At 36.5% G+C, this 12,805-nt stretch overlaps 1 protein-coding gene across 1 annotated transcript in view; it reads right to left on the bottom strand.

Annotated features, from left to right (window-relative positions):
* FSD1L (fibronectin type III and SPRY domain containing 1 like) overlaps positions 1–12,805 on the bottom strand; it is a 30,150-nt gene that overhangs the window by 10,388 nt on the left and 6,957 nt on the right. Inside the window, exons 4-8 of the mRNA XM_031557431.1 lie at positions 9,864–9,965; positions 6,586–6,608; positions 4,163–4,284; positions 591–800; positions 160–258 (exon numbers count right to left, since the gene is read on the bottom strand). Of these exons, the coding sequence (XP_031413291.1) occupies positions 160–258; positions 591–800; positions 4,163–4,284; positions 6,586–6,608; positions 9,864–9,965 (556 nt within the window). The remainder of the gene's footprint in view (positions 1–159; positions 259–590; positions 801–4,162; positions 4,285–6,585; positions 6,609–9,863; positions 9,966–12,805) is intronic.

Genomic DNA, 12,805 nt, shown 5'->3' with positions numbered 1-12,805 from the left:
ACTCAAGGCCAGGCTGGATGGGGTCCTGGGCAGCCTCATCTGATAGAGGGCAATTCTGACCATAGCAAGGAAGTTGGAACTGGATGCATTTTAAGGTCTCTTCCAACCATTCTATGCTTCTTACAATATAAGACAAGGTTCAAGTCTTCCATATTTTACCTTTTGTTTCCAGAGTCACAGGATCAGAGTATTCCCCTGCCACAGCTTTGTTGCAAGCTCGTACTCTAACGTTGATATATTTTGTATCAAACTTTAGACCTAAAAAAGTAGATGTTCAGAAAACGGAATTGAGATTAACTATTGACAACTTTACAAGACTAAGATCTACTTCATATTGCAGTCTTTCATTTCAATTTGAAAAAAAAAAAATTACTGTATCACTATGAACTTAATTTAAAAGGCCAGTTTTTATAAAACATCATATTCCACATACGAGAAAGAGCTGTTACTGTTCAAAGCATCCAAGACCAAAATGCAACAAATACATTTCATCACATACAATGGATACTACAGACAAATGGATACTCTTCAAAGCTTCAAAGCAAAAGTTACATCAATATTCTTAGGTTTTAAGCATAAACAGCCTTTACCTGATAATGTATATTCAGTAGCTTTAATATAGTCTATCAGTTCCCAAGACTGTTCATCTTTTACACGAGCAAGTCCATCAAAGTTGGTTTTCCTATATTCCAGTACAAAGTGATCAACTCTACTGTCTTCTTCAGGCATTCTCCATGATACTGTTATACAGTTATCAATGACTAGACATGCTGCCAAATCAATCACTGGAGCTTTAGGAACTGCGGGAAAACAAAAACACAAATCAGCTCAAAGGAGAAAACAGAGTCAACATAGTATGTTCTCCTTGTACTTATTTAGAATTCAGAAACCACCTACAGCCCACTAACACTCATTTCTTCTAGGGAATAAATTCCATTATCAAAGCGCAATAAATGACTATGCATAACTTTCACTTAATGTGCACAAAAGAATAAACATTGATATCAGAATTAACATTCGCATCGTATTTTACACAGATTTGGGTTTTGTTAGTAAGTTAGGTTAATCCTCTTCTGCAAGCAATAAGTATATGTAAGAGCAGAGAGGAACCGAGCCGAGTTATGACCCTATGTTTTGAGTAACGTTAAAAAGCTTTATTTTTCTGAGTCTTTTGATTAATACCAATTATATCCCTCAAACATTATCACTTAGTTTGCTTCCATCACCACAGACAACAGTAAAATAGTTTCCACTAGCCAGTTCCCAGTTATCTAGTTCTTCCCTCTTTATCTTTTGTCTTAAAAGAAGGGGAGAGAATTCTGAAGATCTACTAAAGAAGATGCACTAGTTTTGTTTATAAACAAAAGTCTGTTTTCATGAAATTGAAAAGCACTTAAGTCACTTGCTAGAAGTGACTTAAAGCACTTTGAAATGTTTGAAGCACTTCTTGCTCAAAGCTTTTCAAAATGGGATCTGCAAAAGCTTTTTTGTTGTTTCAGCATTCACAAAAGCTTCAAAGAGGCCTAAAGTCAATATATCAAGCAGGAACATTTGAGAAAAGCACAGTGCTGATGCATCCACAGGACTTGCAGAACTACAGATTTTGTCAAAAAGATACCACACCACTTTTCATATTACTCAAAGACTTGTGCATTTTTCCCACATAGTTATGACCAATTAACCAATTTCTAATTATATTTAGGTTGTCTTTGTGCAATTGAATCTATTATTTCTTGAAGAGATTCTTTGCAGTGATTCCTTCCAATAACAACCAGCATCACTTTAATTATACTTAAGTCACATTTAGAGATGTGCAATTTTACTGTCTATGTACAAACAACTTCTAGATATAGAATCTTCACTAGAAGCAGGTCTAGTTTGCTTTATGCACATCACACCTTTCCACATTTACTTGTTTAAATATTTTTAAGATGCACTGCTAGTCTGCACTCTTTTCTCTTTGGTTAAGGGAAGTACATTCAACCAAGCATAGGTTTAAAATGCTTGAGAGCAGCTAAGCTGCTCAGAAGAAAAAGCAAAAGTTTAAGTCTTGCTCTTACCATAGTACCAAGATTGTTTTCACCTTCCCACATTAGGTCACATCAGGAAACACCACCAGGGCAATTTTGCATATAAATTTGAGCTATCAGGTTTCAGTGCCAGAGTTACTTGATAGCTTAGCACTACAGAAAGTAGAAAGCGGTATCCAGAAAGTTTTCCAGCTTACAAACAAACCGTCCAAACAGTATCTAATTTTTTTTTTTTGTCATTTTAGAAGAAAAATTCATGCATATAAGAAAGGTCATACTAAATTGTATCTTTGTCCAGATATAAGATTATGAATGTTTGAATCAGATTTTAACACACTCATCCTTGTCAAGTGTGCACAGTGTGATCGGATTATCTAGATTGTTCCCTTATATAGAGCACATAAGGCAACGAGTAACAGAGTCTAAGAACACAAATGGGAATTTCTGACTAGACTGTGTAGCTAAGTATTAAAAATATTGATAATTTATTATGCCTGTTACTATGTACTGTATCTGCAGCATAAAAGATAGATGTGCAAAATGTAAACTGATGCTGCCAAGTCCTTCACAGATTTGGAATAGTGACATACAGATGAAGAAATTTACACATCCCTGCCAGCAGTATTCTTGTTGATATATTCTTAGTATGAGTCAAGGGCAAAGTGGAAAGAAAATAGGAAAGAAATGAGTAAAATATGAAACATACACTGGAATATGTCATCTAAATTTATCACCAAACAGTCGTGATAGCATTCTGTCTCAGATGCGATAACATTCATGTTGGCTGCTATTCATACTAGCTAGAACGGTGCTTGTGTCTTAGATTTAAGATGAGAATAACACTGATAACACATCGGTTGAGCAGTGTTTATACTTTTGTATATAATATACAAAAAATTTGATTCTTATTCTGCTTTGACAGTGAGAAGGCTAGAGGTGCACAAGATACTGAGAGGACACAGCCAGGAGAGCTGACCTAAACTGACCAGAGGAACATACCACACCATATGATGAAGGCTTCAGAACAGCTCCTGTTGTTCATCACATTTTAAGGTTTCTCCATTACCATCTGTGGAGGTTGACCTCTTCTCCCATGTAACTAGCATGACTAGAGGAAATGGCCTCAAGTTGTGCCAGGGGAGATTCAGATTGGATATCAGGAAAAATTTCCTCTCAGAAAGAGCGGTCAGGTGCTGGAAAGAGCTGCCAGGGAGGTGGCTGTGTCACCATCCCTGAAGGTGTTCAAGAAACATTTAGATGTGGTACAAACTGACATGGGTTAGTAGGGAAACACTGGTGATATGTAGATGTTTGGACTAGATGATCTTGGAAGCCTTTTCCAACCTTGATGATTCTATGATTCTGTGTCAGTCCAAATAAAAAAAAGCTAGAGGGAGTTGTCTTTGCTAGGGTACTGGCACAGCATCAGCCAGTAGGTGGTAAGGAAATACACTGTGCACCATATGTTTTTGTATTAATTCTTGTAGGGTTTTCTTTGTTTTCTAGCCCATTTGTTTTAAACTATTCTTACTTCAAACCACAAGTTCTTGATCTTTTACATTTTTTTCAATTCTCTATCCCATATTGTTGCAGGCAAGCAAAGCGAATGGCTGGGTGGTGCTGAGGTACAGGCCAGTTTAAAACACAACAGAAAATTCAAAAGTTCCACTATCATAGTAGATAACCATTACATGTATTTTATATAATGTCACTATTTAAATAACTTAATAGCTTAAGTTCCATGCACAATTTACTACAGGTTATTAGGACTTCAGTGCATCACTAAGCATCAAGCTACCAGGTATAGTCTTCAGAAACTTCAGGTAGTTTCATAAAGTACAGAACAACATACAACTCAAGAGGAAAAAAAAAAAAGGTGATCTGGAAGATGTATTCCCACTTCAGAAAAAACATAAATATCATTCTCAGAAGTGCCACGTTATGCAGAAATGAACAAAAAACTAGAAAAACTTTTACCATCAAGATACTCTGCTTAACATCCAATTAAAAATTGCTCATCGATGCATGAGGATTTTCTTTTTTTAATATAGTCATTTTTAATATATATATATATTTTAATGTAGTCATTTATTGAAGTAGTAACAAATTAAACTCACTGCATACAGTTTTACCTGGCAAAAACTTCACAGTCTGGAGTGCATGCCTTTCCTGGGAGAAGTCCACCATCAAATGAGTCATACTGTCACTGACCTCTGGTTTCAGAGAGATGCGAAATGCTGAAGCCATTGTGACTCTACAGTCAGGAAAGCAGTATTAGCAAAACATGCTTTGCATTAAGACCTATAGTCAGTTTCAGAAATAGCAATCAGATCACTTGTATTTTTCATTTAAAACTGTTAGCCAAAAAATGTTCTGAACTACTACAAAATGTTCTAGTCTCATAACTGTTTAGCACAGATTCCAAAATAGTCTTGATGTCTCAAAGAGACTATAGTGCAAGTTCCTAGCGATTCCATTACTAGACAGAGAGATACTAAAAATGACTAGAGAAAACTTCAAGCCCGTCTTTAATGCCTTAGAATCTGATTTGAAACAGAACTTGTATTACCTTACACAAAATGAGGAAGTGCATAAAAATCTAAAACTGCGCAGAATTAGATTGTGTTTTACATATTCAGGAATTTGAAATGTAAAACATTAAACTTAATAAGTCCAAAAAGGACAAGATTCACTAACTACTTAAAGTAGAATGCATTTTCTAAAGCTAAATGTTGCTTGAAAGCCGTTAGTAAATATTAGTGAAAAACCTAAATCTTGTGATTTTGATTCTTATGCGTGGATGAAATGCCAAAGTTGCAGATATGCAGAACTCTGGAACATGCAAGTATTTGATCAGTCTGATAAGACATATCAAAGCACTACTCCATTTCCACTTCTGGAATCTTAGTTTAGACCTTATAATGAATATTCTTAGGACACTTCAGTACTATTTGGACTAGACCAAAATAAAAGAGCAAGTCTATTTTCTGGTTCTTTAATACAGAAGTCATTCAAATTCTGCCGCATGGCCTGATGACATTGATTTGAGATGGCACAAGGATCTGTCCCTGCTGTAAGAAAAGTTTAACAACAAAATAGACATCATTAACAGATAGTCAACTCGAAACACTAACACCCAATCTACACTCACAGGTCTGATACATCTTTAGAACACCTATTGTGTATCACTTCCTATTTGTTCTTTTATGTTCTTCTATTATGTTCTTCACTGGCATATAATAGAGATGATGTGCTAACTACAGTTACATTAAAGAATGATTAAAAAAAAAAACATTGAAATGTTAGGCAGTGAAGAAAGAAGAATAAATATGAAGGTGCGTATTAAAGATACAAACATGAGAAGATTATAGTTTGGGGAAACACAAGACAATTATGACAATGAAATGAGCACAGTAAAACAGATAATATCCCAAGGCACAGTTAACTTCCTGAAATTCAGCATGGGCAGGTAACAGCCAGATTCCTCTACCTGACCTGACTGTTAGACTAGATCTCCTCTTACGAAAGTAAAATGCTCTCATTAGCTTTAACAGAACATTAAGTCAGTTTCAAACATTACTAACTTCTCTTGAGGTACCAATATTATAGAGACAACCTGTCACAATCGGTTCAAAGGCAAGATTACAGAGCATTTCAAGAAAACAGAAAGTATAAGAGAATACCTTCAAAGTATTAACGGTTAAGTATTAATTAACTTTTAAAGAGCTAAGATACCTATCACTGCCACCATCCATCTGATTTGTTAACTACTTCAGTTCTTTACCCTTGGAAAAGTGAAGATTTCTCGATCAATTACTCACTTCACATAAAAATCAAGTCAATTTAGACAAGCAGATTCTCCCTTGAAAATACATAAGATATATCAGATGTGTACTCCTGCTGACCAAAGCAAACCAATTTGGTCAGCAGGAGTACACAGGCAAAACCCTATGAGTGGTCTTACAAATTGTTACACACAACATAGGAGACTTTCTGAAGCAGGATGTCAGACTCTCAGAGTACAATTAACACTTTCAGTTTAAGAAGATGACCTTAGCATTTATTTTGAAACAGAAACATTCCATTTCTAAACAGTAGTTTCAAGACACTGCACAATGAAAACCCAGTAGAAATAGTGAATTTAAAACAGTTCAGTGATATCATCAGAAATACTTGAAGTTAGCTAGCAAAAGTCTGTAAGAGATAATAAATTAATCAAGTCTTGACCACAATTTAAAGGAGCAGAGTCAGCTTGAAATATTATTCAACCTCACCCACCAGCTACTAAAACAATCAGAAGTTTTGCAGTAGAGATATGTTTCCCTATGTTTAAACATCTCTTATTATCACGGGAGGAAAGGTCTGAAACCAGCAAGAAACACTGAAGAAGAAAAAAAGTTTTAGTTATCTTTCATAAGTTGTGATGTCATGAGGAACACTTAAGAAAGCAGAATCCATGAATTTGATTCAAGCTGACTATGTTCCTTAAAAATAAATGCATTTTCAAGGATAAAACTAATTCAAAGAGACAAAAAGTGTAGGCTTTGTACTGTACCTATCTTTGATCTGTCTGGCAGCCTTGAGGCACATCAGGGAGAAGAGAGAGAAGGTAGTTAGCATTTTCATGCAAGTCTCAAAGGCAGTACCATGCAAGAAGACAGAACAATCTCAGTTCTATTGCTCAGGTTTGAGAATCAAAACAAGTTCAACATTTGCATAAAAAAAATTCCATAAAGCATGTTAATAGTGTTAGTTAGAATTGCAACAATGTATATTACCTGGAAACAAATCAGTCTCAAGAACCACAGAAAACCAGCTCCAAATAACCAAACTTCCTGTCTGTAATTTTGTCTCTGCAAATTTCTCTGCATCAGTTAAGTTACTCTCCATCATATTTCAAAAGAGCCCAGTGAATAAGTTGGTAAAATTTAATGACTGTTATTCCCATTTAAATTGCAAAGTGTTTAGTGGTATTCAGCCATACTTGACTTATCTATGTTGTATATTCACACAAAAAATAGGACTAACATGTTTCCTTTGAAAGTTACTGCACTACTCCAACACCACTTCCTAAAAGGCAGTCACTATACGCCAAAATTCCAAAATACAAAACACAGTTTTTCCTCAGTATTTAAGTGATAACAATGAAGAAGGTGCAGAACCAACGTCATATTTCAAAGACAAATCTTAACCAGTGTTTGGAAAGACAAAAATCCCAGTCCCTCACCAAGACGAACTGCAAACTAAAAGCATTATTGTAGAAGTCACTATGGCTTAGTGAGACCTGTTGAATCTTTATTTGGAGTTAACACTACTACTAAAGTAGCATTCATCTTTACTACCATCGTTCCCAAAGACTATACATAAGCTGGCAAGCCAAAGAAATGAGGGACCTACAGTTTTTTTCTAAGTATAAATGAGTGGGGGGGAAGAAAAAAAAAAAGGTATCCCTCCTATATAAAAATAATCTTATGTTTCCAAAGTGGGAAGTAGAAAGAACAAATGTTCATAAATAATTTAGCTTAAGAGATAGCTTTGTTTTATAACCAACCAAAGTTATCACTGGAACTATTACTGATTTTCCTATGTGACAGCTGTAGACAAGTCACTGTTACTTACAAACCCCTCCTTGTAATCTCTACATCTGGTGGAATATGTGGCATTCAGGATTCAGTGAACACATTTCTCTGCAAGACAGCCCTGTCTTAACTCCTTTGAATTTAGTTTCCAGACCACTGACAAAAAAGGGTTCTCAGCCGATTTCATGTTGGCTGCACAGCAGTGTCAAATCACATCCTATCCAACCACAGCACTCTTGCATGTGTTTGGTATTCATGCTCTGACCTCCAGGTAATCTAATTCATTAAAAGTATATTAAAAAAATCTACACTAAAAAATACAACCTAGTCTTGAGCTAGTTTCTCTTGAATGGATTTATTGCAGGATCCAAAAAAAAAAACCATACGCCAATTAAAAAAGGTATTCCAGTTAATAGTCCAGTAGATTTAACTAGCTAATAGTCAATTCAGTATTACTATGCCTGAAACACCTGAGACACTTTTAAGTTTAAGCTACTGTAAAAAGCTCTTAAATGTTGGGAGTTCAGTGAATTAGACTCCCGTATCTTAAGCCTCAAACTCCAAATTTAAAGACATTTTCTCCTAAACTTCCAATAACTTGCCTTTGCATATTTGGAAAAAAACCATTACATATTATCTGTAAACAAACAACCTAGAGAGAATACAAAGCTACATTCTACATGCTGATCAAGAGTTAACAATCTTTGTACATCACTACAAGTCAGAAAAGACAACACAAATTGAAGTGCTAGAAAAGACATTTAGTTTAAGAATTGTTACTTTTCAAGGCAAATGAATCAAAACCGACACTCAAAGCAAGACAGCACACATGTTGCCAAGAGGTATAAAAGGCAATGTAAGACAGCTTTCCTGCCCAATCCTTTGGAGTAATTTGCATTTTTGTTCCCATTAAAAGACAAAAAGACAAAGTAATTAGGTCATGGATTTGGTGGGGCTGACCCTGCTACTATTATGAGAATTATTAAAGCAAGTTATATTAGAGAACCCATTGTATTGAGTCAGTGTATACCTGGAACAGTTTAACTCGTTTGTAAACATATCCATATATCCTTCTTCCAGCTAGGCATATTTTACATATATAGCTATCATTTGTATGTGTGCAAGATAAAGCTTGCATTATTTGTATTAGAATCACAGTGCAAGGTCCAGATCTGGCTCTAGCCTTTATAGTACACAAATAAATTAGCAGGTTTCGGGGAATATAGGAATAGTTGTCCTGAATTCAGTTTCAAGAGATCTTTCAGAAAAGCCAAAGGGTTCAGATTATAAATATGAGTTCCATAGCCTTCATGAGGTTCTGCAAAACAAATACAACTGCATTTAAAATACTGGGACACTTTGCAAGTGTCATGCAATAGTGCTGGGCAAATAGCAAGGCATTTGCCATGGTTTTAAAGGCTGACTACTACAAGGTTTCAGTTGAGTTTTACACGGATTTATTTCACCATCGCTTTCTGGGTTGACTTACCTAGCACCAATACAGATTTGCTGAACACTGTTAGCTATCTACAAAAAGACATTCCTCTTCCTTCCTCCTCACACTAGATAAGACAACATCTATTTTAGTAGAGATTGCATGTAGTAGCAGTCACGATGGACCAATTTGGAAAGGCCCCACATCTGTGTGTGTGTGTGTGTGTGTGTGTGTGTGTGTGTGTGTGTAAAGTATTAAAAAAGTTTGAGACCTAAGTATCATTAAGCAATTCTGATACTAGAGCAACATAAAGACAACTGTAACAAGTTAACTGTACTTATACAGGAACTAAGCGGAGGCTCTGCGACTTCTTTTTGCCCAATCATCAACATCACACATCTGCAATAGAGCAACAAATGTCCCAAAGTTGAGTCCACCATGGTCCATGTTAAAAGCTCTACTACAGATGTTCAGGTTTACCCTGTACTTTTGATGTAGCTACTAAAGCTCCAAGATGTGAAGATGTGCAGTTGTATTGCAAGCCCCTACTACTAATTAAACTGGGAAAAGTTACTGGACTTTATTCATATAGTTCTGTGAGCACTCTCAGATGATCACATTTGAGCTTGACCACAAGCTAAACTTCTTTGAACACCACATCTTAATAGGCCATCTTGACAAAAGCAAGTTAAATTCAACACTCCAGGCTAAACACCACAGTTAGTACTCTGCTGAGTCCATTACCATAACACAGAAGCTACCAGAAATTAATCCAAACACCAGCACCTGCCTAACACACATCCATTTAACATTTTCTACCTCTGAGAATTTCACAGGGTCCTTTATGTCCAGCGACTGTGCAGCAAGTTCCAGCAGCTCTTCAGAACTCTCCAGGGCATTACTACACTGGCTAAGCTGATTCTGAAGAAAAAAGAATATTTTTATGCATTCATATTTAAAAAGGTTATTTGCTATATACTAATGTTACAGCTACATGGCTTTGCTATGTCTCTTTAATTACTTACAAGGTTACCTTAGCTAGTCAATTGATATATAGTGAGTTTTAACTAGAACTTTACTGTGCTTGACAAATGCACAGTAGTATAGAGCACATTCCAAACCCAAAAGGGAAATAAAGCTGAACTGGTATACAAAAGGCAGATTTGATTTTTAAGGCGTGTTTCTCACAATGTTAGGTTTACAGAAGCTATGAAATGCTGAAGTCCACATACGCTCTTATTTCTACCTGCAAAATTGTCCTTCATCAATGAACTTGTAGCTGTAACATACAAAAAAGGCATTTTATTCCTATCCAGCTCTACAATTGGCATAGGTATCTTAAAAAGAAGTACTACAGTATAATGAATGATGGCAAGGAAAGAGGAAGAGAGAAAGAAGATCAATAAGAAACTTTTTTGAGGATCAATTGACAATTACCCATGAATAAACTACCATTTCCAGTAAATAAATTAGTCCAAACTACCATTCCCAGTAAATAAGGTAGTCCATAAGGACATAACTAACTATGGATACACCCTCTAAGCAGATTAATTACGAACACTCCACAATACTGTAAACAAACTGCGGGTCAAACAAGATGCACATTTTACACCTAGCTTTTCTACAGCCATGCAACATGTCTTTCTATCCATGTAACAATACACTGTAATAACTCAAAGCAATTTAATAGCAAGTAGCATTTTCATAGAACAGCTTGGGATGGAAGGAACATTAAAACCTACCCAGTCCCAATTCCTGCTGTGGGTAGGGTTGTCACCCACTGAACCAGACTGTCCAAGGCTGCACCCAAACTGGTCTTAAACACATCTAGGAACACATCCACGGCTTTTCTGGGCAGCACATTCCAGTGCTTTACCACTCTGAGTACAGAATTTCCCCCTGATAACTAAACCAAACTTGCCCTCTTTTAGTTTAAAACTATTCCCCTTGTCCTATCAATAACAGACTTCATATAAAGTCAGTCTCCCTTGTGAGTGCCCCTCAAGTACTAGAAAGCATTCTCTTCTCCAGGGTGAACAAGCCCAGCTCCCTCAGCCTGTCTTTGTAGGAGAGGTGCTCCAGCCCTTTGAGCATTTTTGTCACCCTTCTCTGGACCCACACCAACAGCTTCACATCTTTTTTGTGCAGGGGGCTCCAGGCCTGGACATGGTACTGCAGATAGGACTTCACAAAAGCAGAGCTGAGGGTGACAATTACCTCTCACTCTGCTAGCTGTCTATCTTTTGATGCAGCCCAGAGTAAAATTAGCCATCCAGGCTGCAAGCACACACTGCTGGCTAATGTCCAGCCTTCCATCCACCAGCATGTGCAGATCCTTTTCCACAGGGCTGATCTCAAGGAGTTCTTCTTCCACTCTGTATATATCTGGGATTGTCCTGACCCAACTGCAACACTTTGCACTTGGCCTTGTTGAACCTCACTAGATTCATGGATCCACTTTTCAGTGTCCCTTTGGATGGCATCCCTTCCTTCTGTCCTATCAATTGCACCACTTGGCTTGTTGTCATCTGCAAATGTGCTGAAGGTGCACTCAATCCCTGTCTCTGTCCTTAATGTTGATGATGTTGAAGAGCACTGCTCCCAGGACAGACTTCTGGAGGACACCACTCATCACTGGCCTCAACCTGGACAAAGAGCCACTGATCATAAGCCTCTGGCTGTAACCATCCAACACTTTAGTGTTAATAAAAAACACTGCCCTAAAAAAAAATTACCTTTATAGCAAGGAATAAGAGTAATTTCTAGATTTTCAGCACTAACATCCAAGAAAATTTGTGAAACTAGCTTAAAAATGAAATTGCCAGTCTTTTAAACTACTGTGCAAGACCAATATAAATGTTTCAGGACAAATTAAGAAAGTCCCTTAAGTTCCCTTAAACATGAAATTTAGACCACACTGAAAGCTTTTGATTTCCTCATACAAAGTTTAATCCCAGTCAATGGTAATGGTTTAGATTGATGCATTCAACACAACAGTTTTTGTCAGTTTGGTTTAGTAGGTTCACTGTTAGGAAAATGCATTCTTGCTGTGCACCTTAGAGGAATTTTGATCTGTCATCAAGTAAAGAGAACATCCCTTAGATCAAAAGGTTAGGTAATAGCCAAAGCTGAAAGATAAATAAGTGATTTAACAACTGTGTCAGTTATCTGCAACACTGTATTTGTTTTCATCCTCATCCAGTGCAAATAGTAGCTCCCCTGTCCAACACATACCAGGCAGTAACAAGCTTTTAGAATGTGTTTAAATCATACCATTCAATCAAATTAGATTAACCTTCAGAAAATTAACAGAAAATTTCTCAGTAAAGTCAGACAGCTAGCTGACTAACTACCATCTGACTACCAAAATAGCTTTCCCCTCCAGAAGTGTTACAAGATGAACCTCAGCTTTCACTAACTATATATATGGTAGAATAATCTCTGTAAGCTGCAGCTGAATTCCTCCTAGAAGTTATTCACTGAGAAGTACTAAATACTTAAATTTTGAGTATACTTAGAGGTGCGTGACCACCATCTGTTGAGGATGTTCAGAAGGTCTTAAAGCAGACATGAAGAGAAAAATAAAACTGGACATGGGAAAGTAAAACTTAAAGATGTATACTCAAAAATTCAGAAATGCTTTATCCTCCTACTTAAAGACTGGTGTAAAGCAGAATAGTAAGGAGGCCCGTGGAATTTGCATTAAACAGTGCCTTGAACTTCTTTAAAGTTATTAGTTAAGAAAAGGCTCTTTTTTTTTT

The sequence above is a fragment of the Meleagris gallopavo genome, chromosome Z (genome assembly GCF_000146605.3).
Source record: "Meleagris gallopavo isolate NT-WF06-2002-E0010 breed Aviagen turkey brand Nicholas breeding stock chromosome Z, Turkey_5.1, whole genome shotgun sequence".
Lineage (NCBI taxonomy): Eukaryota > Metazoa > Chordata > Aves > Galliformes > Phasianidae > Meleagris > Meleagris gallopavo.
The sequence above is the reverse complement of the archived record's forward strand: the minus strand, read 5'-3'. Positions and strand labels throughout refer to the sequence as shown.